At 37.9% G+C, this 27,249-nt stretch overlaps 1 protein-coding gene across 50 annotated transcripts in view; it reads left to right on the forward strand.

Annotated features, from left to right (window-relative positions):
- Positions 1-27,249, forward strand: part of adgrl2a (adhesion G protein-coupled receptor L2a) — a 126,424-nt gene that overhangs the window by 66,159 nt on the left and 33,016 nt on the right. For 40 of the 50 annotated variants that reach the window (XR_004340453.1, XM_032571977.1, XM_032571995.1 and 37 more), the window contains 6 exons: positions 3,715-3,729; positions 4,830-5,630; positions 22,517-22,810; positions 23,374-23,477; positions 25,152-25,337; positions 25,900-25,938. Coding sequence is in view for 49 of the 50 variants with exons in the window: in XM_032571977.1 (XP_032427868.1) it covers positions 3,715-3,729; positions 4,830-5,630; positions 22,517-22,810; positions 23,374-23,477; positions 25,152-25,337; positions 25,900-25,938 (1,439 nt within the window). In the remaining variant the exon portion in view is untranslated. The remainder of the gene's footprint in view (positions 1-3,714; positions 3,730-4,829; positions 5,631-22,516; positions 22,811-23,373; positions 23,478-25,151; positions 25,338-25,899; positions 25,939-27,249) is intronic. The other 10 variants (XM_032571987.1, XM_032571953.1, XM_032571992.1 and 7 more) reach the window with 3 other exon arrangements.

The raw sequence follows: 27,249 nt of genomic DNA on the forward strand, positions 1-27,249 counted from the left end.
AACAGGACTGGTAGCATCAGGTTGTAGCAAACAAACCACAGGAGGGACTGGTGGAAAGATTTTGTGGAAATATTGACTCAAAGACTCAAGACATAACACAGAAATTTGAAGCTTGGTCTCCCAAATTTACAATGACCCTAATCGTACTGCCAAATTATTTTCAAAGTTCTCTGTGAAGAACAAAGTCAGTGCTTTGGACACGCCATCATAAAGCCCTGTTTTTAGTTACATGTGTACAAAGCTAAAACGTTGTGCACAACCAAGGCGGCCTGCAAGTCAGTACAGGAATGGACTATAATTCCAATAAGCTATGGTGAGGAGCCTATGGAAGGAGACCCAAAATATTTTACCCTAGTTATTAATTATTAAAATCAATCCTATTCATTTAAACCTCTGAATCTGAAGAAAATTTAAAAAAAAAACTCTTTAGCAATCTCTCATTATTCTGGTATTTAGTAAAGGGGAATCCATTAGTAATCCTGGCTGACCTAAAACAGGAAATGTTTCATCTGACTTAATGTTCAACATTGCCAAAAATGTTTTTGTTTTTAGTCATTTTATAAAGTGTGTACTTTTCATCACTTATGGCTTTTGAGTTTCTTCTATTCAAATATTACTAAGTTTTTGCCATATATTACTAACACGTAACATATCTGCTAACTAAGGTTTCTGTTTTTTTTCCTTATTTTTCTATTTCCACTAATTTCCCTCACTGATCATTTTTGAAATCAGTGCAAAGATAAAAAAGTCAGACATTACTTATATTGTGAACTTTCTCATAGGTGGAAGTTCTAGTTTTGCATGCAGTATTTATGTGATTTGTTCAAATAATTTATGTGATTTCTCATCTGTTCTTTATGTAGTTATAGATGGTTTTATTATTAAAGACATTTTTGTCAAGTCATTCCAGACAGGTGGCAAATGAAAGGAAAGCCCAAGTGCCTTGATAAAGTCTTAAGTCATAAAACATCTAATACACAGCTCAAGTACCTCAGGCATTGACTGGACAAATCTGAATAAACCATATTTCATTAGATGATGTGGTGCTAAAAAGCATTAATCTGATTTAGATAGTTTGTGTATTTCTTTTCATTAAAGATTCTCTTATCTTTTTATGAAGAAAGTAAACACTCTCGATCTTGGTATATTTTCGTAAAAAATCTTGGACTAAGAAAGAAATCATTTGGGGGGAAAATAGTGAAATTAACCTTGTAATTGTGCTTACATTTTTGTACAGCTCTTTCATCTAATTTTTGCTTTAATCTTATTGAGTTTGCAGTCTTAATTTTCAAAAAAAAGTAACAACATTAGCATTAACAACTAATTAGGCATGGTAATTTTGTCAAGTAAGAGTCTTTGAATGGTATTATTTTAGTGTGTGGCACATTGACTAAAAATTGGAAATTGCTTCTTAACAGCAACACAAATTCCAATTACCAGCCACAAAAACACATTAGAAAAAACACAATCTGTTATCATAAACCATATGACTGAATGTGCTTCCAGTTATTATTTTTGGCCAGTTTTAATTACCCTTTACAGTTTAGACATTTTGTTTCTAGTGCACAATATCTATATAAACAAAGGTTCAGAGTTTATAGTGTCAAATGTTTTGGGGGGTTTTTTCCCCCAAAAAACTTAAGAGATTAGTTTTAGCGCCAAAAGTGTTTGTCCCTTTCAGTTTATCAGTGTTGAATATCTATTGAATGTACTATGATTGCCATTGAGAAATGGGCAGTATTTCCATTCCATTTTTTATTTTTTTTATGATGCTGTCTCCATACTACATAGTATGATGATACTTCCATTACTTTTATACTTGACAGCCCCCTATGCAGCCTAGCAATATTTGTTAATATAATTTGCTAATAATCAGCCTGAGAATTATCTTTACTGAAGGACCTACAAAACTTCACAGTGAGTCAGAATCTGTGCATTATGGGGCTTTGGAAAATTTTTCAAAACCCTTGAACTTTAACAATACAACAGGGTAGTGAATAACTGAAGCGAAAGGAAAATGAGCGAGACAGGCATTTGGATTTAGTCCCCCAAGTCAATACTTTGCACAGTCCATCCATTTTCATATCTTTTGCCAGCTTCCCTGTATCTGCTGAAGAAAAGCTTTCTCCCTCATGATGCAGCCGACCATTTACCTTGGGGAAGGGATGTTAAGGGGGATAATGTTCACTCCATGTAGCGCTTTGCAAGTTGGATGGATCTTATTTTTTGTTTTACCTGACCACAGCACTTCTTGCTGTGTCCCCTTCATGGTTTGATGCAAACTGATAACTGGACTTTTCATGGCTTTTTTTCAATCATGTCCTGCTTCTTGGCACTCTTCCACAAGGACCAAATTTGTGGAGAGAGTGACTAATAGTTGTCCCATCAACAGATTCTTCCACCTGAGCTGTGTGGACTTATGGAGTTTCTCCAAAGTTGTCTTTTTGGTTCTTCTCTGACTAATTCTCTCCTTACCCAACTTGTCAATTTAGGTATATGGCCATCTCATTGTATGTTCGAAGCTTGAGATATTGTTTTAAGCCTAACTTTAACTTCTTCATAATTTTATCCCTGACTTGTCTGCTGTGTCCCTTGGTTTTAATGATGCTGTTTGTTCATTGTTGTTCTCTAACAAACCTGTAAGGCCTTCATAGATCAGCTATATTAGCACTAAAATTAAATGACACACAGGGAGACTCTAGACTTAAGAAGGCAATTAGTAGAGATGTATTTTATTTAATGGTATCAGACTAAAGGGGGGGATTTTAAATGTAGATCAGGCTTTTAATTTGTGATAAATCTTGAAAACATACATCTTTTCCATTTTAGTTCAAAATTAAGCTCTGTTTTTGTGCATCTCACATAAACATGCAAAAACATTAGATGAAAACACTGCAAGGTACGTTAGCAACAAAATTTTAATTTATTTTAGATATTTTCCTTCCCACATCTCTTTACCAAATTGAGACGGCTGATATGGCTTGCCATTTGTATAAATGTTTTAAACCATAATTAACTGTTAACTGCTTAATCCATCTGTCTATGTATGTTGCTTCAGTCAGTTGGTCTGTTATTTATTTATTCTTTACTTTGATTTGTCACCCGTCTTTGTACAAGAAAAACAACTTAATAAAAAAGAACTACTTTTTGTGGTTTGTGGTGGTGGGTGGATTAAAGGAACCAAAGTACGGTTCTACTTCAGTTTGGCCTTCCAACAACTTACCTTGAAAATCTGTTGTATTCATTGGTGCAAACCAATGAAGTTTGCTTTTGCCCTTTTTCGTGCATAAAAAGAGACAGCTTTTGTTGTGTTCAGCACTGTTTCTCTTGAGTAGTTTTACTGAAATATATTATGTTATATGTAGAAGCAAAATGGAAGTTGACATCAAGGACAGCACAAAACTAATACATGCAGTCTAGTTTTGTTAAAATCCATCCACCACAATAAACCAATCTGACAACTGTTCACAAACACAGCAACTGTGATCAGACCATTTTTGTTTGTGAGAGTCTAACCTCTTTTTTTACAACAGGACTTTGACAGCTGTGTGCCATCTTTCTCACAACTTTCCTGCTTCTAATAGGTGTACCCATCTATTTCCATGTCTCATAACATGTTGCTGCATATGTAATCATAGCAATGACAGTTAATTCATATTAATCTCTTTTTTCCCCTTGCACCCCTTTCATTCTCTCTTCCAACGCTTAAAATAGAAGTGGAGCAAAAAGGTAAATAACAGACATGATCAAAACCCTAGCTCCTTGTTTTGTGGCATCTGGTTGTAAATTACCTATTTTCTCATGGTGGCCTCTACAAACACATTGCAGATGTTTCCTTTCAGAATTCCCCGCCCCTTCCCCCCTTTCTCCAGCTGTAATGTTAATGGCCAGAGAAGAGCTGTAAGGGAAGTAGTGAAGCTGGCCATAAAAGAAATGGCACACATGCAGCCCAAAAGATGTAAATGGGGGTGTATTGGCTGCAGTCCTTAGGGACATCCTCTTCTCATTCTCCTTGTGTGCTTTTGCTACTCAGCAGAATCTCATATTGCCTGGCTTCCAAACCCCTTCCCATAGCATGCTATGGTAACAGTGTTTTTTGGGCCCCTTTTCAAGCTATTGCATTCTACTCTCCCCTTTTTCTCCAAGCTCCCCCTTCTCACTCTTCCTCCAACATTACTTTCATCTTGACCACTTGCTTCTCTTTTGTCTGTTGATTCTTATGCCTCTTATACCTCGAAGCAACAACCAAAACACCTCAACAAACCCTTAGTTAAAGTATCTTAAAATGTAATGATTGTGATATCTGCACCACTTTGTAAAGACAAACATTTCTGGTGTAATGGGGTGGTGTACTCGAGGACAGTCCAAGTACACGCCTACTCACACACACTTTTGCAGACTCGGCTGACTCCTGCTCTGTCATAACCTCTACCATCTATTGCCAAGTGACTTCTTTTGTTTAGTTTTCTTTAGTTTTGTTGTTGTTTACAGGACCAGTTTTTTATTAGATTATGTTTCTACTCGACCCCCTTCCCTTTCTATGTTCTAGTCAGCAGTAAATATTTGAGGCCAGCCTTTAATGTTTCAAACTTTATATTACAATTTAATAATTTGCTTGATAACTTTTGAATTTTGTTTTCTTTTTGTGCACATGACTAAAATTGTTATAGTAATTGTGCATAATGCCCATAAAGATTTGTTCATACTTTTATTAGAAATTGTGTAAAAGAAATTGATGCCAGAGAACATGTTGTGATTATAAATCCTAGTTTCATGTTTCAACTTTTAACCTGTACCTGTTTCTCATTTTACTCTTCTCCCATTGCTAGTTTTTCTTTGTCCTGGGACTCTGAAAGCTGTCGGTGACCCTTCCTTTCGGTTTGAGGTGGAGCAACAAGCTGGGGCCTGGTGCAAAGACCCTCTTCAAGCTGGCGACAAAATCTACTTCATGCCTTGGACTCCATATAGGACAGACACATTAATCGAATATTCCTCCCTGGATGACGTCCAAAACGCCCGGCAGACCATCACCTACAAGCTGCCTCACCGGGTGGACGGGACTGGATTTGTGGTCTACGACGGGGCCGTGTTTTTCAACAAGGAGCGCACGCGCAATATTGTGAAGTTTGACCTGAGGACTCGCATCAAAAGTGGCGAGGCCATTATCAATAACGCCAACTACCACGACACGTCCCCCTACAAGTGGGGAGGCAAAACAGACATCGACCTGGCGGTAGACGAGAACGGGCTTTGGGTGATCTACGCCACTGAGCAGAACAATGGCATGATGGTTATCAGTCAATTGAACCCGTACACACTTCGGTTTGAGGCTACATGGGAAACTGCGTATGATAAGCGCTCAGCCTCCAATGCCTTCATGGTTTGTGGAGTATTGTACGTTGTGCGCTCCACCTATGAAGACAATGAAAGCGAGGTCAGCAAAAGTCTGATAGATTACATTTATAACACCAAACAGAATCATGGGGAATTTGTTGATATCCACTTTCCCAATCAGTACCAGTACATTGCAGCTGTGGATTATAATCCCAGAGATAACCAGCTCTATGTGTGGGATAACTTTTACGTCCTGAGGTACAACCTGGAGTTTGGCCCGCCTGACCCAGCACATGGTAAGAACTAGCCTCACATACACATCTTCTACAGACAGTATATGTAAACATGATTGCAGAAAAGTTTAAATTCCTAACAAGTGCATTTGATGAACCTTTGGTATTCCATATATTATTAGGTGCCATAACTGACTGATTTGTAATTTAGAACCCTATATGTCAAAGATATGTTCAGGAAAGCTCTAAGTAGGAAAGCATCTTGAGGCTGTCTGAAGTGATAAACAACACCTTGAAGCAAGTTACCTTATCATGGAGGATCAGCATCCAGGGGATTTGGAGGTTTACCATCCCTGCATTCCCAGAGCACCAGATGCTACAGCTCGGGGGACCACTGCTAGCATGTCCATTTTTAAGAGCGAGTGAGACAGGTAGAAGCTGAGCTACAGTATGTCTGCAACTCTGGAAACATGCATACCAGGGCAGGTGTAAAGTCTGGCCGAGGGCAAGGTGAGATCCTTCCCCGAGTAATGCTGAAATTCCAAATCTCCGTTGGCCATTAAAAAGAGGAAAACACATCTCACCCTCTGAGACAGGAGTGTAAGGATTTAAGGTTCCAGCTAGGAAAGAGATGTTAGACACGAGGGAGAATGATCAATCATCCAGGGTCACATCAGCTGCACATGTTTTTAATTTAGTTGTCAAGAGCAGAGAAGTGGCTAGCCCAGACCTGTGATAGCCCTTGCACTGAGAATATAATAACATAAATTATCCTAATCCCCTTCTCACCCAGAATCTTAAGCCCAAGAAATACCCAACACATTCAGTGATGAGCCACAGAGGTCAAGCAACTTTTCCACAGATTATCAGGGAGCTCGATATTTATTAATATGTTTGCTCGTCCACTTTGGTAGTGATAGGTTGTAGGCTAAGGCTGCTAAATTGGGTTCAGTCAGTGGAACAGCTTCAGTATAGCCAGTAAGAGGCAGGCTTTACTGTGACAAAGAATAAAGTCCAGTTTTCAAAGAAGTAATAAGTAATATGCCAGGAATCCACTGCCACAGCTAGAATTGTTATTATTCCGCCTTTGAATGTTTGATGTTCCTCCACAGCAAATATGACAGAACTGAATTCACTATTTGCATTTTACAAGTAATATTAAATAATTTTATAAGGATAATGTGATAAAAATGTATACCCTTATTTTAAATTATGAATAAGCAACTGTTTTACATACTTATGCTAGAAAATTTATGGTGTGCTTCAAGGTTTCTGGAAGTAAACCTTGAACATCACTAACCTTTTTACCATATAATAATCAGTTTACAGTGCTTTGGGAAAGTGTTCATATCATTTTTATATATTTTGTCAAATTACATAAATAGACTTCATTGAATCATTTTGTATTGCTTATGAACACATTAACTGTTGAGTGAAAAAAAAATTGTTGACGCTCTGCAAAAGAAACTACCCTACACATCATTCTGAAAACACTATTTTCATTGTGGCAGCTATGATGTTTCTTTTCCTCAGTGGGGACATGAAATCTGGTCAAGAATAATGGAAACATCCTTTGAGCTAAATAGTAAAGGAAAGCCCACTGAAGTTCACAAAAGTCTTCAAACTTAGACAGAGGTTTATGGTAAGACCTGGAAATTGCCATTCATAGACAATCTCCAGCACATCTAACTGTACTTGAGCTATTTTGCAAATAAAAATATGCAAACATGTAGATCTTTAAAGCTTGTAGACAGATGGCCAAGAGATTTGTTGGTATAACTGTAGCAAAAGCCGGTTCTGGAAAACATTGATCTTCACCTGGGGAGTGCAGGGTACATACAGTGTACCTGCCAAACTTTTCAAATATACTGTATATATTTTTTTAATAAAATTGAAAACATCTATCTTTTTCCACCCACTTCATAATCATGCAGTGCTTAAAGTTTGTGGTTGTAGTGTGAAGAAAATTTCAAAATAGATTCATATTGCATTGCATGTTTTGGAACAAATTTATTGTTTACTGGCTGTGAAATAATCTGGGAGAAGTTAAGAAAGATTCTTCGTTTTTTAGCCTCGCTGATAAGGATTGAGCTATGTCAAGCAGGCTTTATGCTCAATTGATCGATTTGTTGTTGAACTGACGCAGATCCCCGTCACCAGAATCATATGTTTTAAACAGTTCAGTTATTTGTCTGCAAAGTGGGGAAACTCACTTAAACACAGAGTTAGACTGGCCAGCCATTGTAATAACCCCATCTTCTCTTGCTGTTAAGTATGCTTGGAAGCTTTGCAAACTTTAGCTGATACAGCATATGTGCTCCTTGGGGTACACATTTTTATTTTAATGTCAACAAGGACTTTGCTCTCTCTTCTTGACAAATGAGACCTGAGTCTGGCCCTGCTGCTGACTAATGTATGTTGAGCTGAAGTCGATGAGAGTGAGCCAGAATGGTCCAGGATGATCATCAAGTTGTCAATAAACTTGTCCTCCCACATGGCTGATGTTGACACATAAATGATGGCACTTTTTTTCTTGCTGTCACTGGACGCCCTCTCTTTAATATCTTGATGCTCGTTTGACTGCCTCACTTGGCGCTAAAACAAGCTATCAAAAAGCACAATGTATTTGAGCAATTTGGGGTAAAAAGAGTGCATAAGTTTGAAAACAAATTGAAGTGAAATCTACATGATCTAAAATGTAATCCAAAACATTTTAAATATTAATTTATGATTTTTTAACTCATCTTAGTAGATTGCATGCATGACTGTCTATGTATGTAGCTTACTTCAAAATTATAACTGCCGGGATGATCTCAGGACTCACTCAAGCCTTAGCAAGTCAAATAAGTGTGCTTTTTTTCAAGATGTAGAAGAGCTGTTATATATGCAAGAATTAGATTTATCGTCAAAAAATAATTTTGCAGCATGCACAGAGGATAACGTATTGGGGCATTCTTTGGAGAAAAACAGCTGACGCAGAATTTGCCATGCAGCTCCTACTTACACTGCCCCAATATTTCTCAAGTGCACAAACATCTAACCCTTTTGACTTGGCTTGACATTTAAAGCAAAACCTCAAAGTGATGCTTAAGCACTGTGTGATACGACAGTTGAGTTCTTGTCACCTCTGATAATTTTGCCCGCCTAGAGACAAGATCATCTCTTGTAGGATTATGGAGGAATAGATGGGGTCACATCCAAAACGCGGCTTCACTGGAAGTAGACATTAAATGGGTCAGCAAGTCTCACTCTCGGCTTGAAGCAGCAGCCCCGTAATCCGCTCATTTAACTGCAAGTTTTCTTCTTTGCATATCGGAACTCATAAAAGAAAATAGTCCGACATTGAATATTACAACTGACTTGAGTGAATTGATTTAAATGAGGTATCCCCAGGAAAACTATTGAAAAGAAAGTCTATTCTGATGTCACATATAAAAGAATATTAAAGCAGTTTTTAACCAAACACGCATACAAAACTTTTGCTAGCTTTTTACTGGGACACAGAAGAGGCTGCAAAACCTTTTTTTTTCTTTTTCTTGTAGCAAAATCGCCACTATACAGTTATGCTGCAATTAAGACCCACACAAATGCTAACTGTTAAAACATCAATACATATGGGTACACTTTTGAACTTTGCTGCAACTTCAAATGAACCCTGAGCTATAGGAGATTTTAAGAATGAAAATGATCCAATTTGTTAGACATTATAGGGTACAGTTCACTGGCATGACGTGGCAATTAACTTTACAGCTCTGCATGTGGTCAAAAAGATGCCCTGTATTTTCAATGTATGGAAAATGCTTTACAATGCAAAAATGCTCAGCTGGTATAACTGTGTGTGACTTGTATGCATTAGCAGTCACCCAAGAGAGCTTACCTCATACAGTCTGATGAATACACAGCTCTCTAATAAGCTGCACAATGATTTATTCCTGTCTTCTTTGGTGCTTCCATCGAGGTTAACTTACGCATGCAAATATTTAGAGCAGCAATAAGGAAAGTCAGTCAGATAGATGGAAATTTTAAAGGAATAAAGCAGCCACTTTCAGCCATTTGAAATTGGGACAAACATAAACATAAGTGTACACAGATTTTTCCGATTCTATGCCAGTTCCAAACTTTTTGCCCCTTCAAAGCCTGTATCTCCATTCCATACACTTCAGCCATTTCATCCTTTCTCACTTCCATTTCATCGAAACTGCTCAACTCTTTGGTGAAATGTTCTCCGCTTCTTCCTACTCAACCTTATTTGTTTATGGTTTGACTTACCCTGATTATGTCAAAAGTTGGTGCTGAGGTTTGACCCAGTTACAACAGACAGACACATCAACACTGCATTTATAGTCTCCTGCAAGTGGTTTTATTGTGTCAGTGACACTTTAAGGGGACACAAAAGCTAGCAGTGTTATCACGGATCAAAGAGTGGTGCACAAATAGCAGCTGCAGACATGGATAACAATATACCTTTGCACAGTTGTTATTTAGGAGCGCATTGACATGAACGCCAATGCCTGTTGTCATAACAGCCATGCAGTCTTTCAGCGAGTGTAATTTTAGTGCTTCATTTAGGCCTATCACAATAATCTCACGTGTGTGCTTATCCCAAAAATAGGATGTCTTCTACAGTAACTTTAATTGGTTTTCCAGTGGTTAGTTCAGATGGTGTAAGTTTTGTTGTGTTACTGTCTTTCATGATAACCACTTTCCACATAGATTCCAGTAGTTGAGAGTGAAATGAACAACCAACTCTTTAATAAGAAGCCGATAGGGCATGTTAAGAAAGAGTCATCTACATAGAAACTGTTGTTAAGATATGGTTGTTGTAGTTCTAGTTGTATGTTAGTGTCATTATGCTGAGTTTCCAAAAATAACTATTACAACAATGGCCAAAATGGAAAGCACTTAATTTCTTAATTCATTTGTTGTTGTTTTTTAACTCATAGTTTATAGATCCATCTGTTGCCAATCGTTTTTTCTTTCAAGAAAAATAATTGGCAATTCTGAAACACATGGCTTCATAGCCTTAGTCTACACACCACTGGGTGAAAACCATTTTCATGTGTTTTGTAAAATCAAATTCAACATCTAGCTTTTACAGCCATTTTATGTGTTCAGGGAAAATGGCAATGACTTGTTTCTATGACACAGTCACCAGTTGTACGGCGCCAGGGTCCAGGACGTGTTAAAAACGGCCAATTTGTTTGTTTGCCTGAGCAACAATCCCTCCTTCTCCCTAAGCTCCCGTCAGCTGCCCAAGTGGACACAGCGGTGTGAAAGGAGAGGTTATCGATGTGGAAAATCACCCTTTTTGTTTTTGTTTGCCTGTCCTCCTGTCTTATTTTTCATGCTATGGTTTCTCTCTGTCTGCTTCCATCTATTATTTCCCTCTGCCATTGTCTCGCCACTGTGATCATATTTTAGTTTTCGTTTACTTTCTACTTATTTGTCGGAACAGTTATTTTTTCTCTGTCTCGCTTTGATCTTTGCGCCTCTATGATCTGCTATGAGACATGGCCATGAGTAAAACATACAAATTTCTATTTCTCCTGAATTCAGGGTAAGACCATGGCTAGACTACTCAAATAAAGCCTGGTGGGAGCGGTTCATTCTAAATGACTGGATTTAAGTAAATCCAGGGCTCTGCCTCCTGGGAAACTATAAATACAAAAACAGGACAAGGATGCTCATCACGCACATGAAGATCAGGGATCACACTGCATACTTTTGACGTTCAGAAATAATGTTTCAAGTGCTTCAGCAGCTTTATGTCTTGCAAGGATTTATTTTTTTCAAAACTGGAAAGACAATGATTTTTCTACTTTCCCCTTTCCTTAAAGGGAAGCATTTTAGATTGACTCTAATTCTGATAAGGAGAATCTCTTTAGCTTCCAAATTGAGTGCAAATTCTTACTCCTTGACCTAATCTACTGTCAGAATGCCATTAATCTTAATTGACTGCACAAGCCAACAAACCTAGTCAGTCATTTTGCTATATATTATAATGTTTGACAACATTTTATTGTCATTTTTTATTATCATTAATTCTAGATTTTCTGTGTTTGCTAATTGTTACACCGCCAAGCTTGTCTTGGGGAAAATAGTCTAACAAATGACTGCACAATGTATCATGGTCATCAAAGCAATATCAATTTGTGCAACATGGAAATATTTGGTGGGCTATAATATTTTAGGGGGGTCGTACATTCAAATTTTTTATGCTGTAACAATCTGCTTGACTCTGCCTTGGCACTGTCTTCTATGCTCACTTCTAGTATTAATCCTGGTGACGCTAAAACTGTGTAAGAGTGCTGAGGGCACTGTGGTGATGGAAAAAGAGTGCTGAAGTGAATGTGGGTTAATTGCTGTTTATACTGCCATTCTAATATTGAGCAATAACACTGATAGTCACGTTTTCTTAATATTGTGCAGTAATAGCATAACATAAATCTAGATAGGCAAAACAAGAAGACAAATTTAGCATTTTCCCTGTTTATTTTTTGCTAAAAGTTCAAACAAAACTGAAAGAGAAAGTAAGGAGTGAGATGCACAATTCATCAAATGAAGGATCTAATCTAATAATACCTTATTTAACAAAGGCACCTATATAATTAACATCCTGACTAACAAGAGGAAAAAAATGAAAATCAATCTGAACTCCTTCTCATTCTCATAAACAGAAAAAAATGTGCTGCACAACCCAAAAAATGACAGCTGTTTCCTACAAGGAAAATCTGAGAAACAACAATTCAAGAACATTAAGGCAGAACACAAACTTACAAAAGTTTTACAAAATAGCAAATAGGCTAACATAGCGAAAAGTTTAAGACCTCCACACAGACACGGTGTGTTTGTGAATAAATTGCCAAAGGGTACAATTGGTCCAACTTGACGGACTTTAGTTATAGGCCAATTCTGAATAATGATTGGCTGAGGAAACCCAGGTAACAACCAGCTAGTTGAGCCTCAGCAGCCAATTAGCTAACAGGGAGGAGTAGCAGCACATTTGGTCCCAAAACACATTTTTGTGCTGAGTGTTGTCCTATTGAACAAAGTTCTCCATAAGTTTTGGAATTTCTGCTCAATTTGCTGAGATGCTGACAAGTTTTACTTGACTCATTTTTTCCAGATTTATGGTCAGTATTTAACACCTTTATACAAAACTTTACCAGAAATTACTAGCAAATGTTTTTTTGTTTTTTTATTAATCAAGCTCTTTAAAACAAGCAGACAAAAAAAATAACACAGTGGAAATTCTCAAACTGAAAACAAAACAGACAGCAGAGAATAAGATGCTTTTAAAACTTGTCACCTGTTGTCATAATGGCATAATGGTGTAGGAGCTCACAGGACTCAACTTTGTTATGGCCTTGTCTACCAAAGGTGCTGTACTTTGGTTGGTTCATGCTTTTTCCAGGTTTTTAAAAATGTAAAGGAACTCTGTGAGCATGTAAACTGAAGTTTGTTTTCAAGATGTTACAGATCTTAAAGTACAATTATCATGACTTCTGTTTAGCTTTATATCCTCAATTTACTTATTTTGATTCAGTCAGATTATGTGTTACAATTGATTTGTGACATTACCACAGACTATAAATTGATGCCACATAGTGGTAACCATTCAGTTTGCTGTCTGGCATCAGCTGGTGACCGGCGTCATTTCATACCACGTTTTTAAACAGTTACTGTTTCAAAACCACTTTTTTTTCCCTGTTTCTGATTTAAAGTCCTTTTAATGAAAGGAAAGAGGAAGTGGTCAACTAAGCCAAGTTTACTTCATCTGTATAGAGAAGGCAGCTAAAAACACTGACATTCAATGTTTAGTCTGGTCACTTAAGTAGTGCCACCCATCACTCTAATAATAGTCTCTTAAAACTAGTTGGAAAAGCAGTTAGATTTTGTTTTATATCGTTTTGCCAATATGGCAGTACATTATTTTCACACAAAGTTATCTGTGCACAAAGTTAGACCTTCATACCAGCCCTTGCTTACATGCAACTGAAGGCTTTTCAGTACTTAACCTCAGCCCATGACCTGAAATATAATCTTTGGTTCATCTCCAGCGTAAAACATTATGGACAATAGGTAGCGCCAGATGAGAAAGGCCATTTCACACTGCTTCCCTGAACACACCTGAAACATGATGTTTTATCAAAAGCTCAAGCTGCTTGTAATCTCTCCCCTTGAAATGCGTCAATGGCTGAAGTTAAACTGCTGTACAGAGTGCTGTTAAATGATACCCACTGACAACATACAAGCATTCAAGCACCAGCAAACCTGGGATTATGATTTAAAACGTCATAAAGCGTTGCTTTACATAAAAGCGGAGCGAGGGAGAGAGAGGTAGTGATTATGGTTACACTGAGCCTTATAGCCAAGGGGATCCAGTCTCTTGTTTGATTACAGTCAGACTGTGAAACAAGGCGTATTAAAAGAATTATTACTCAGACATCACAATGGTCCCCCATCACTGCCTGACACACGCCTTTGAGGAGATTTATTTCACACAGTCTGATTATTGTGTCTCTGGGAGTCTGTGTTTCTCTAATCTGTGCATATGTGGATTTGTGTGGGTTTTTTTGTTCTGCACAGCTATACTGGTGTGTGCAAACATGCATATGCATTTTCCAGCCCCTCAGATGTGTGCCTGAGTCTGAGGTATTATTTTCACATCTGTGCCTGAGTGACCAACCTCTATCATGCACTGCATTACATTTTTAGTCTGCTTGGCACACTTTGAGTTAATGCTTGAAATTTGAGGCACGTACAGTTACAGAAAACTAGACGGAGATAAAAAAAATGTAGTCTGACAGCTGCTGAGTCTGTTTCCTTGACTTTGGTGTTATTTTGTCTGTAGTGCTGTATATAAATGTGTACATGTTTGCAGTTGCGTGGGTATAAGTGGAGTGCACTGCCTTGCCTCTGTCCATATTAATCCAAGCACTGGCACTGTCAGAGAGTGAAATGTTCGCGGCAGCAGTAAATAACATAATCTAGCTATTAGGTTTTGTTTCCTAAGACATGGATGTGTACTGAACACACTTTACAAGGACGCAGCTCCTGGGAAATTATGTGAATTTTTTTTCTCAGCTCTCTTCATATTTACTGCTGATACACCAGCAATCATACGCATTGTTCCCTTTCACAGCCACACATGCAATTCAGAGTGAAAGATGTGTAATCCAATTTCCTTTGTGTGTATTTTTCTTATTATTGGTAGATATCAAATGCATCACAACCTTATATAACTCATTACACTGTTTCATAGTCAGTAACAGCTCTATTTCCATATGAACTTGGATGCAATTGGCTCCATCCAGAAAGGAAATATTTGAAACAGAGATGTTTCATTAACTTATGCTACGTTATTTATACTTCTTTAAGGATGATCAAGACTTTATTTTTTTATTTTTTTAAAATGAACCAAATTTCATGACCCGCTTCTAATCTCCATTTTTTTAAGTAAAGATTTGACCTACTTATACTAATTTTCACATTTAGGAAATGCAACATGGAAGCAGCTTTCAAAAATACTTGTTCTATCCTCACTATTTTTAAGTGCTCAATTCTTATTCATATTGCGAGCAGATGTTTGAGCTAGCGTATTCCATAAAATATTGTTTATACCAATATTCTGAACAAACAAAACAATCAGTGAGTCTTTTTAGTTGTTTTATCATATGATGGTGATTAGTATGATTAGTCCAGCTAGCATTACTGAAATTGCAGTTTCCATGTGTATATTCCAGAAGCTTTAGATCAGTTTCTTTACTGTAATATTCTAAATGGCTTAAAACAATAATATATACAAAATATTCCATAACAGATATTGGATATTCCAAAGATTAAATCTTTATTCAGCCTTCCTGTTATGTGCCGTAAGTGTTTGTGTCTCTCTGAATTACCATTCTGTCATAGGAAATATGATTTCCTTTTAAACTGTGCATTACGTCTCTTTGCTTTCTCTTCCTTTATTTTAAACACTTCACTTGTACATAAAATACAGCCTTCCACACTGAAGTTTGTTCCTGTCAACATAAGCACAGGTGCACTCCCTAACTTTAAAAACAATTAACACTGGTTGACCATAAGAGTTGAAACTGTTTCTTAATGCATAATTTATATTATTTTTTTGCCGAAGCACATTTGGGAGTTAGATCAAAATCCTGAACTGTCAGATGACCCACTGGCTTGCTAAAAACTTCTAGCAAGGTCTGCTGTTGTTTTTTCTAACACATCCATATGTTGAAAAGGACAGGCGTTACCTTAGTGCAGAAGATTTACAGACTACCTCTCTTTGAACAGAGAGATAGATTTTTTTTTTGTATGAAACTGCACCTAATATCAACACCAGGTTATTTTGCAAGAGCACAGAAAATAGGGAAAGTAAAAAAGAAGATGGAAAGTTTCTTTTAACTTTTTCCTCATGTGTGTTCCTTTCCGATTTCCTCCTCTGTCACAAGATAACGGCACCTGGTAATGTGCCAGAGACATTACGCTGATGAACAACCATCCAGAGTCAGTAAAGCTATTAGACATAATATAACAGACACACATGCTGTCGTTTTCCATTTGTCACTCTGACATGAGTACTCAATCCTGGTAAAGTCTCATCTAGTCTCCATGTAAGCATGGGGATTGTGGGTATGTGAGGATGTCTCTGTGCGTTGAAGTTCTCACTGTACATGTATGCATATTCTCTGACAACACTTGATGAGCCACACTCTTCTTTTTGATTCCAATCTTATTTTCTGTCATCAATCCCAGACCTGTGAACCCCAGCGGTAATAACAAAACCACCAAGAAGTGAAACAGTGTGTGGGCATCGAATCACACAAAGAGGTTATGAATAAGCCTGTCCTGACTATTGGCTGTACTTTGGAGAATACCAGTTTATGCACTCACACTCTTTGACAGCTAATTGAAGCTTTCCCTTGGGCTGAGCTCAGCAGAGATATAATAATCAAGAATCCTGTCCTGTTTTTTGCTGCATATAGTCCAAACAGTGAAACTCTTCTTTTGTTGTCATCAAAGGAATATTGTACAGGGAATGCATCTGGCGGTGTCAGACGTCTGACGCCCCAGTAGAAGACAAGATGTTATGAATCAGACAAAAAAGTCCTCTGCAGCATTGCTTAAAGATCAATAGCTATCCGTCATAGGATCTACTTATAAACATATCATCTTGAACAGCTCTGAGTGGATTGGCCTTTTCTTTTAAAATCTTACGTTCTTCCTTCCTGCTTTCACTGGATTAAACTGAACCAAGCTGTAGCATAAAGGTAATAAGGTTATTGTGCTTTTGGCAGAAATGCAAGCTAACAACACCACATACAGGTTAAAAGCAGTGGTCCGAGAGGCTTGTATTGTTCATGTGCAAATCTCAGTTGGAAGTATAGCCTACATTCACATTAGCCTCTTTTTCACACAGGAAAGAGGATTATGTTGCATCGTAAATATGACATGAAAACCTCACCAACGGGATTATAGTAGCTCTTTCATCTATTATGTCCGCCTCGTATTATTCCTCATTAATGAGGTTCTTTATAGAGCAGCTGTTTTCAGCTGTGGTGTGAACCTATATAAACAGCTTTTGCAATGCAGAGCCTTTTTAATTTATTAATAGAGATACACCAGTAGGAGTTTTTTTTTTACAAGTTTTTATTTAAAACAAACAATTATTCCTGTAAGGCTAAAAAAAAAAAAGTAAAACTTACAATAGAAAGGCAAATATGATAAGAATCTTATCTATAGTGTCATTTTAATTCATAGACTTAAATATTAAATTTTGTTAGTTTTTAAGTTATACATTCTTAAAATTGTGTTGTGTGGGGAAACAGGTCAAGGAGGGAAAACTTAGAAGGCATTCTGGAGGAAATCTGATCAGATGCAAGTACCTTTCAACTGACTACCTTTTCTATTGAACTCCTCACTCTAATGCTGTGTCTGGTCACCCTCCAATGGAAACTCAGGGTGAAACTCATTTCAGCCAGTTGTTCCTGGCATTTCAATCTTAGTCACAATCAAAGACTAAAAACCAAAGTGTAGATCTGGAACACAGACTGGGAAGCTCAAGAGCTTTGATTTTTAACTCACCTCTTTCTCTACCACAGCAGCCACTGCCCCAATTTGTCTATCTGGCTTCTTTATTTCCCCACCATTAGTCATTAAGAAATCTAAATATGTTTACTACCTATCCATAGTAAAGTATTATTAGTAGTAGGTCAGTATTTAAATACTGACCTATCAACATATTTCCAGGTATATGCAGAATATTTATTACTGTTGCATAGTAAGCTACTATTAGCTGATTAATTACTCAGACAAGCTGTTGCATGCTGTAGTGTTACAACAGTGTTAAGTTAAGAGTGGTTTTTGGCTCTCCTTCAGGTGTTGCGGACATGACTTGCCTGCTTTTTTGCTACCAGAAATTTCTCCAGACAGCTGACTTTGTTTTTATTGTAAATCATTGTAGTGTAGAAAAAGGGTAGGAACCTTCTTTTCTTCCAGCTTATTTGCAGTGCTCAGCAGCAAGTGGAAAAGGGGGCAACTTTGAATATGTATTGCATTCTCGAACATCTCAGTAAGAAAACTTGAAAGTTTGGGAACAATGTGACATAAATCTCTTTAAAACTGTGGTACACAGTTTTGGACTTTTATCTAAAATGGGAAGATCGTATACAGGTTTGATTTTTATTTCAAATGATATGCGTTAAAGATATTTTAAGGCCTTTGCAAACCTCATCCGATGGCGTTCATGCTGCTTTATGCAATTTTAATGTTAATTTTCAGGATTTCAAATGCCAGAGTTTTTAGCTTCTTATTAACTTACCCAAACATTATTTCTTCATTTCCAATGCTGATTGCAGATAGAAACAAACAAAAAAAAAACATAAAAAAAACTTTAAAAATATTTATTTTTTCAAGTTGTTAACAGACCAGTAAACCCCATCATCCCCCCACCCTCAGTCACAACAAGCAGCCTTGTTGAATGAGGGAGTAGACAAGATACAGTTGTTAGCTGACATGCAGCAGGAATGCACTTGGGTTACAGTAGTTGCCTCTCTGATTTATTGGCTCTAGCTGTGAGCTCTTTATCTTAAATCATTCCTACATACAGCGATTCATTTTCATTTTATTTCTGTCGGCGTTGTAAATCCCAACACACCATGACCCATGGAGTCTGAGATCTTATCTTTCATACTTTGGAAACAGGAAACCTTTAGAGGTCCTCTAGATTCTTGAAGATTATCTGGAGGTTTGCCAAACGACTCCAATCCAGATGTTTTAAAAGAAGGAATATTAACTTACTGTATATGCTCTGCTGACACATTCTAGGTATCATAAAAGTACTTAAATTTAGGCGAAAATGTTACAAAAGTTAGATTTATTGTGGATTGCTGTTGCTTTTACTGCTGTGAGTTATAAAAACAAAGAGTTAGAGCACAGAAGGGATTTAAGTGTGTCGCAGAAACAAGTATTTTTCCCAGCCAGCAAAATGCTGGTGCCAAAAGGACACTAAGGACAGGATGTCTCTCAGTCACTGTGACAGGCTTTATGGTTGAGCATTTCTGTATTGAGAAAAAAGATGCAGGTAGGGGAGGAGGAACAAAAAGACAAGGAGGGTGAGGTAAAGTCAGCCAGGCAAATCCGCCTGCCGCTTGCAGTCCAAACCGCAAGGCATCTGTGTACAACTTCACATTCTCCTGCTTGTGTTTGTGTGGTTCTCAAGCCCACAACAGGAGGGAGCACACAGAGTCGTCTCCTCTGGTCAATAGAGCCTAATTCGCCACAGGTAGCCGAGAGCCTCAAAGGCGACTTCCCTTCAGCTCAACTGTGCTGAAGCCTTTCATCCACACCGTGGGGCCCATGGTGATAGTAGTAGGGGTGGGGGTGTGTGCATTGGTAGAAGATTGGGGGTTGCTATCAGCGAGACCCATTATCCAATGGAGGCAACAGATATGGAAGTGTTGTCGCCTGGGATCCGGTTGCTTCTCCTGCAATCCACCCGAAGACAGAAACTGTCCATTCCTTAGTGAGCAAGGCTACATTTTTTCTGAATTTTTCTGTCATCAACCTTTGCCTCTGCGTACCTGTATGTTTTTATTTTATTTTTCTTCACATAAACCCCTTTCATTTCCCCTCGTCCTAGATATGCCTGTGAATCCCAGCTGTCTTTCTCTTACTGTGGCTCTCTCTCATCCGTATTTTCATCGCTGCTGCGTGGTACTACTGAGAACGACTGTGTTCAACTCAAGCAGTGTAACAGCACCTCTTCACTTTCTCTGCATGCTCTACAGGCAGCCTAATGGGGGAAATCAAAGTGCTCAAACACGATTAGATTCAGTATGCACACCACATTCCAGTCAGACCTCCTTTGATTGATGGAGCTTATCCTTTTTAAATTCACCCAACAAATATCTTTGACAGGGGAATATGGTTTTGTTTAGCATTTGTTGATGTGGAATAGATTTATATCAGGAAGGTATCAACATTTCATCTATAAAACGTTCTTATATTTGCGTTCTATAAAATGTAAATACAGACTTACTCACTCTGCTCCAGTGAATCTCATAAAATACTTCCTCTTAGTTTTCCTTAGTGGCTGATGTTATGACATGCACTATTTCCTTTTTTTTCCTCTAGACTAAGACATATTGGTTTTGCCCTGGGTGTTGCATGAGTTACGACATAGCCACTGTAACACAGTATCAGTGGTTGAGAGAAACTGTAAAATGAATGTTCTGGCACTGTGGCTATACATACAGGTTGGTACTGCTCCAGTGAAATTTAATTAGCCGTGCCACAAACTCTTCCAGGCAGGAATGATTGCCAAAAGGATGTTACTCTAATTACTAATTCTCATCATCAGACTCACCAACTCAAATAAGCAGTATTTAAAAAAATGCAGGAGGTAATACAGGGGAGATCCTGGATATATAAAACATTACATTTTAAGATAAAAAAAAGTTTACAGCACTATGTAAAAGTATTCTTACCACTTGAGCTTATCATGCTGCAGCTATAAGTTTCACTCTATTTTATTGTACATAATGTGGCAAATCAACACAGTTCTACACAGTTGTGATGTGAAAATGAAATAGGAAGTCTGGTACTGTAAATCTGAAAGGTCTGGCCTGCATTTGTACTTTAATACTATTTAGGAATTCTAAAAGTTGGAATTTATTTTATTTGAGGTATCAAACCCAGAAGTCTGAAATTGACTTCAACTATTTTGTCGAGGCCTTGGGGGTGTATTACAGAAAATTTGCAAGCCATCATTCAAAATCAAGAGTGCGGCAAAACTGCAAACAAAAGAGATATTCATCCACAGGAATTGACAGATCACATTGAGAGAGGATTAGTCTGAGTAGGAATCAAGAGATTCATGTCATTTCTGGAGGATCTGCAGGTATGCACAGCCAAGTTTGGATAATCTTTTAATAAATGAATATTGTGCTTCTCTTGTCAGCCTTTTAATGAAGCTTGACCCAAAAAAGGCCTTTGCTAAAAAGGAAATTACTTTCGTTTCTGTTTGCAAAAATGCAACAAGTTATGTCAGGAACATAATAACAAGGAAGAAGATGCTGAGGTTAGATTAGAGCAGTGGTTCCCAAAGTGCCATTGCGGGGGGGGGGCGAGAGGCGGTATGAATGAATGAAAAAAACAACAACAAAAACAGTTACACTAAAATGTTTCATTGTAAAGATAGTTTGTAGTGTGTTTTGTTGCAACCTGAAGTGTAAAATAAACTTCAGTGGATTTTGAAAACAAAATATGCGTATAGGCTTATGTCTGGTTGAATGATGTGTGTGCCCAGTTGATTTTTTATTTCTTTTTTGGGGGGGATTTTATTGTAATCTATAGGGGGGACCAGAAGAAAATCTTTGGGAACCACTGGATTAAAGAAAATATAAAAATGTTTAACTCTGCATATCTATATAAAAATGACAGTCCATCTTAACTGGAACTTATGGTGGTGGTATCACTATGCTGTGGGAATGTTTCCTCCAGCAGGGACAGGAGAGCTGCTGAACATACAAACAGATCTATAATGGAACAACTTACATCAACATTTATTTTTCACAGATACTTTTTATCCAATCTGACCGAGCATAGACTATTCTGATATATGATTGGGCAGCAATTTCAGTCTCTAGATATGTAAAGCTGTCATTATTATTAATTAATGTGTGTTTTGCAATATAAATTTCCTATAAAACACATTTATGCTTGTTAAAAATGAAAATAATTTCAAGGGGTGTGAATTTGTAATTTCCTGTACCAGCTGTATTGGTATCAAAGAGATATAGTTGGGACTACATGAAAAACAATTTTGCGACAATATTATGGCGATAATAATGATGATAGCAAAATGAGCTGAGATATATGCCTGTTTTCTTTCTTTCTCATCCATGCCTCCATCACTCTGTGGCTTTAGCATTTTTGAGCAATGTCATTTGTGTCTAGTGTGAACATCTGCTGCAGTAATACTCTGTCCAACTGGGCAAATATCACATTAGCTTTTAAAATGCAGGTTCATAAGACTTGGAATATATTAGTCAACAGTTAAAGGACGCCAAGCAGTGCTTTGCCAAATGAATATTGCACACACTGATAATCTGCTGATAAAATATTAGCAATCTATTATGTAGCCCTAGAAAGAACAGTGAGCCAAACCTTTAAACTTTCCAATTATGCTTTTAAAAATGTGTACATTATACATGTGAAATATCCCCCCAAAAAAACAAGCTGAACTGACCAACAAGTAGCTTCACCTGTTGGTTGTTATTTTCATGCACTGTTCCTTTGTATTTTCTCTAAATGTACAAATGTGTCTCCCTTGAAAGCACAGTTCATAAATCTCATGGTTTCTCCGCTGAGCTGCACACAACAAATGTCAGTGCTCAACCAAATCATAATTCTCTTCTCTCCCCCGTCTGTCTGCACAGCACCGCCTCTGTCGGAAGTCACTACAGCCACACAGCCTCAGAGAACTACGACCGTCACTACAACAACCACAGCACACTGGGGTGCGGCCAACACTACCACAACGGTGCTTAAGGAGGGCAGCAGGCGAGCGCCCAAGCCGCCGCCTGTAATCCCACAGACGACTTCTCCTCCGCCTCTGGAGTCCTTCCCCTTACCTGAGCGGTTCTGCAAGGCCACTGAGAAAAGAGACATAATGTGGCCTCAGACCCAGAGGGGCATGCTGGTGGAGCGACCTTGTCCCAAGGGAACACGCGGTAAACAGTGCTTTGTCTCACCACAGGGATATGGGCGCGCTGTGTACGATAAACCGTAAGCATCTCAAGAGAACATCCCTGAGTTTATCAGATCTGGCTGACACCCCTGCATACCAATGTATTTTTATTTTCAAAGACAGTTACTACTGAGCTAAGTGACAACAATTTGGTACAGAGTAAGGCTTTTAGCTTTTGAATTCTAGGTCTAAATTTGATTAAGTATTGTGTAATGACTTTGCCGGAGAGAAAGCAGGCTCACATGTATTCCTCTGAGCTTACATGGAGGCCTGTATTCCTTCTTTTGTTGTCTGAAATCATGCTTAGACTTTACCAGATACAGGACTGATTAGAAGACAGGAAACAGTTGCTACTTTGACATAAAAACATGCAGAAGATACAGCAAATATTTTCAGAAAACAAAACATTTGAATGACTTCTGGCTTATCGGATCATCCTCTGATCTGTGCTTTTCTCCTTTGTGGTCCTGTGGATACATTTTTGGAAAACAATCTGTCATTTGAGTTGATTCAACCTGACGAATCTTTCCTTGTTTTTCCTGCCAGGCACGGCATCTTATTTATGTCTTCTTTCCACTGGGGACTGGCACCCAAAGGGCCCTGATCTTAGCAACTGTACATCCCACTGGGTCAACCAGCTGGCCCAGAAGGTTTGTTTAAGCGTCCCTCACTGTTCTTTTTATAAGTGGAATGTGCTGAAAACAGGATAGTACAATAATGTAGATGTGCATCTGGATTGATTGTGTCACCATTATGATGATTACAACAAATAAAGGCCACTATTACTTAAACTCTTTGTGTGAGCTTTAAAAGTTGACAGGGGTGTGAAACATTAACCCAGGTTAGGTAAAATTGTTAAATAAGCTTTAAAAAAAAGTGATGTACTTGCAGAAGTATTCATACCCATATTGGCTTTTTCACATTTTGGCACATTACAATCACAAATGTTAATGTATAGACAACCATGTCAATAATTTTTAAATGGAAGAAAAATGTATAATTTACAATTTTTGTTTTCTACTCAAATCTGATCAGTATGAAACAGTTTTATTTAGACTCCTAAATTTACTTGTACAAGGTAAATGCTTTGTACAACCAACTTTTTTGCGAATTAGTGTCAGTGAACATGAATCTTGACGTTATCTTACAGATTTGCGATTGGATTTTGGTCTGGACTTTCAGTCATTCTAATTTGAATAGACTAACAAACTGAATTGTAAATGTGGTTGTATGTTAAGGGTTTTGTATTGTTAATGAACATGGTCTTAAGTCTTTGTAGCGCAACACTGTAAGAACCATGTTTAACATTGAAGATAGTGCATTCATGAGGTGATGTGCAGTGGTACCATGCATGCAGACTAGAAGGCTTGATTTTGATCTCAGCTGACCAAAGCACCTTCGTCCAGACGTTTACTGTCTCTTATAAATTTTTTATAGTAAACTTTAAGCGATAATTTTAATGACTTTCTTCCTGCCTCTCTTCCATAATGCCCCCCGGACTTATTTTTTGCCTGACTACATTTGAAAATGATACTAATTTGGCCTGCCAGCTAAGGCTATTGATGCAGATTAAGGCTTTGTTTACTGACAAATTTAAATCTTACAACAGTAAATTTTAGGTACAAAAAACATTTGCCTTTTCCTGACCATGCTTTTTTCTTTTTTTAAATTTTATAGTAAATAGTAACATATATCAGCAATTTTTATGCAATGTCGGACTTCAGTAAACCCCAATTTGCTATTAGTTACTTTATTAAACTTTGCTAATTGCATTAAGCATTTCTAAAGAAAGCATATTCCAACCATTTAGAATGCGGTCTTAGTCTGAGTAGATTAAGAGTTTGCTGTTATCTTTTTATTTTTTAAGGTGTTTAAAACTTGGCCAAATATTGTACAGCCCTACCCACCTTTAAATTTTCTCCATAGATAAATGTTTGACCTGTCTCTCCTCCTGTATATGATGAAGTTTGTTAACTAATATTCTGTGACAAATCTCTTAGGCCTTCACAGAGCTAGAGCTAGTTAAACTTTATTTACTAATCATGTGACTTCTGATTGCAGCCTGCTGCAGTTGATTTTGTTTTGGATGATCAGAGGAAAGGCTAGAAATAAATGCCACTTTTCATATTTATGAGCTGCTTAGTGTTGATCTGTTCCAAAAGAATTTAGTGGATATGAATATATTTGCAAGGCAGTTTAAGTGACTGTATAGTAAAAGTGGTGTAGGGGGCTCATTCAAGTGGTGATTGATATTACAAACCGGGCTGAAAACAGCCTTGGCCTCTACTGTCTTTGCACTTATTATTCACTCTCTTCCAATGCAGATCCGCAGTGGTGAAAATGCAGCTAACTTGGCCAATGAGTTAGCCAAGCACACCAAAGGCCCGATATTCGCTGGTGATGTCAGCTCCTCTGTGCGTCTGATGGAGCAGCTGGTGGACATCCTCGATGCTCAGCTGCAGGAGTACAGGCCCAGTGAGAAGGATTCTGCCGGAAGAAGCTTCAATAAGGTAACTATGACAACAAAAGGCCAATTCCTTATGCATCAGAATTCAAGTCAACCTTCTTATCTATTCTCAAGAGAATAGACAAAATGCATGTTAGCTGTCAAGATTAAGGCAAGTCAATGTTCAAATTAGTCAAGATAAGCAAATCTGTAAGACTTCCAGAATTTGAAAAAAAATGGGAGAGAAGGTCAGCTGACTGATGAAAAAAGAAAGGGGTTATAGTGTTTTAGCAGATCTATGTTTCATAACATTGGTTTTACTTTAATGGCCAAAATGTGGTGGCATAAATTCGTTGTGATGTGCTAACTTAGCGGGGAAGGAAATGCAGCATGTAATGAATATTAGCCGCAGCACTTTTATTCTTAGACCTCTTCATAAGCAGGTCAGTGGCACAAGGCAATGGGGAGTGGCTGCACCACTCATTTATTAAAAAAGTTTATACATCCATATATCAGACATGTCTTTGTTTTCTACCCATCTTTTATCCAAACAAATGATTTAGTGTAAATTACCTCTCATCTGTTCTTCTTTTTTTTTCTTTTTTTTTTTTTAAATAAAAACAAAGCTTCAAAAACGAGAAAGGACATGCAGGGCATACATGAAGGTACTGAAGCAATGCTTCTGCCCACTCTGCTTGCTGCTGTTCCCTCTGTCCCCATACTTGCTGTATGTGTCCCAGCCCAAGTCCAGCAGCATGCACCTACTGCACTTTCATGTACCCCCATCCTCCCCCTCCTTGTCCTCCTCCTGCTTTTCTGAGTCACTGCTTGACACGCAGCCGCAGTTGTACTCAAAGTGTGCTCCGAGACAAGGGGAAGACATCTCCAGTTGCTGGGGCAGCTTCTTATGAATTTATTTTATTTATATTTTGAATGTATCGCTGTGTTGCTCTCACCTCTCTGCATTGACGGCTATGATGGTTTTTGTCATTCATTCTTCACTTCCTCCTGTATGTTTATTGTGTTTGCTGAGGGGTGCACGCCCGGATGCATAACACCACAACTCAAAGAGATACTTTGTACTTTCATCCCTTTCATTTTTCATTTGATGAAGGTTTCACCGCCTTTTTTTGTCAGCGTTTTCTGAGAGCTCTTGTAAAATGTTCCCTTGTTTTGATGTGATTCGTTATTGTTATGTTTTCTATCAAGTGCCAACACCTGACCCTTTCACTGCATGCAAAGTATAAATGGTGACCGTTATTTTACAAGGACACAGATTTATCTGCAGCTCCATTTGTTTATTAGAGGTTACAAGTCAAATATTATATTAACCTTTTTTTTTTATCAACATCTAAACATTCAAGTATTTTGTCCTCACATATCCCCCATGCATTGGGAACAACCTGTCCTCAACGACCCGCCCATCCAAATCTTTCCTTTGGGAGAGCATTAAAATAGATCAAGCTAATTAGGCAGGCAACAGAAATGTACACTTGAGTGAAGAAGGTGGGGGGGACAAAAACTGAACGTAGCAAATACCACAATTCACCCATTTAACATCAACATTCATGTCACAACATCTAAATTTGAATTCATTGATGGTGACACTGTTAGAAAAGCCTTAACGATGCAAATTTCAACATTTATTGAACTAATGAACCAGGAGAAGAACAGGAACAGGGAATGTTGAGGCAGCAGTATCTGACATCTGCCATACCTGACACAACATCACATTAACTACCCCGCCCTCCTTCCACCAGACGTCACTGGCATTGATTGCACGATTAGATGCATTGATTTGATTATTTCCTGAATTTACCCTGGATTGTCTGGATGACCCAGTCTAAATTTGCTCTCAGTCTCCTCTGAGCTTTTCAGTGATTTGGCACTGGACACAGACTCACAACTGCATATCACTAAAATATCCTTGACCTTTTTACGTCCTTTTGGAGAGTTTCTTAATGACTGGTTGTACT

This window comes from Xiphophorus hellerii, chromosome 9 (assembly GCF_003331165.1).
Source record: "Xiphophorus hellerii strain 12219 chromosome 9, Xiphophorus_hellerii-4.1, whole genome shotgun sequence".
In the NCBI taxonomy this organism is placed as follows: domain Eukaryota; kingdom Metazoa; phylum Chordata; class Actinopteri; order Cyprinodontiformes; family Poeciliidae; genus Xiphophorus; species Xiphophorus hellerii.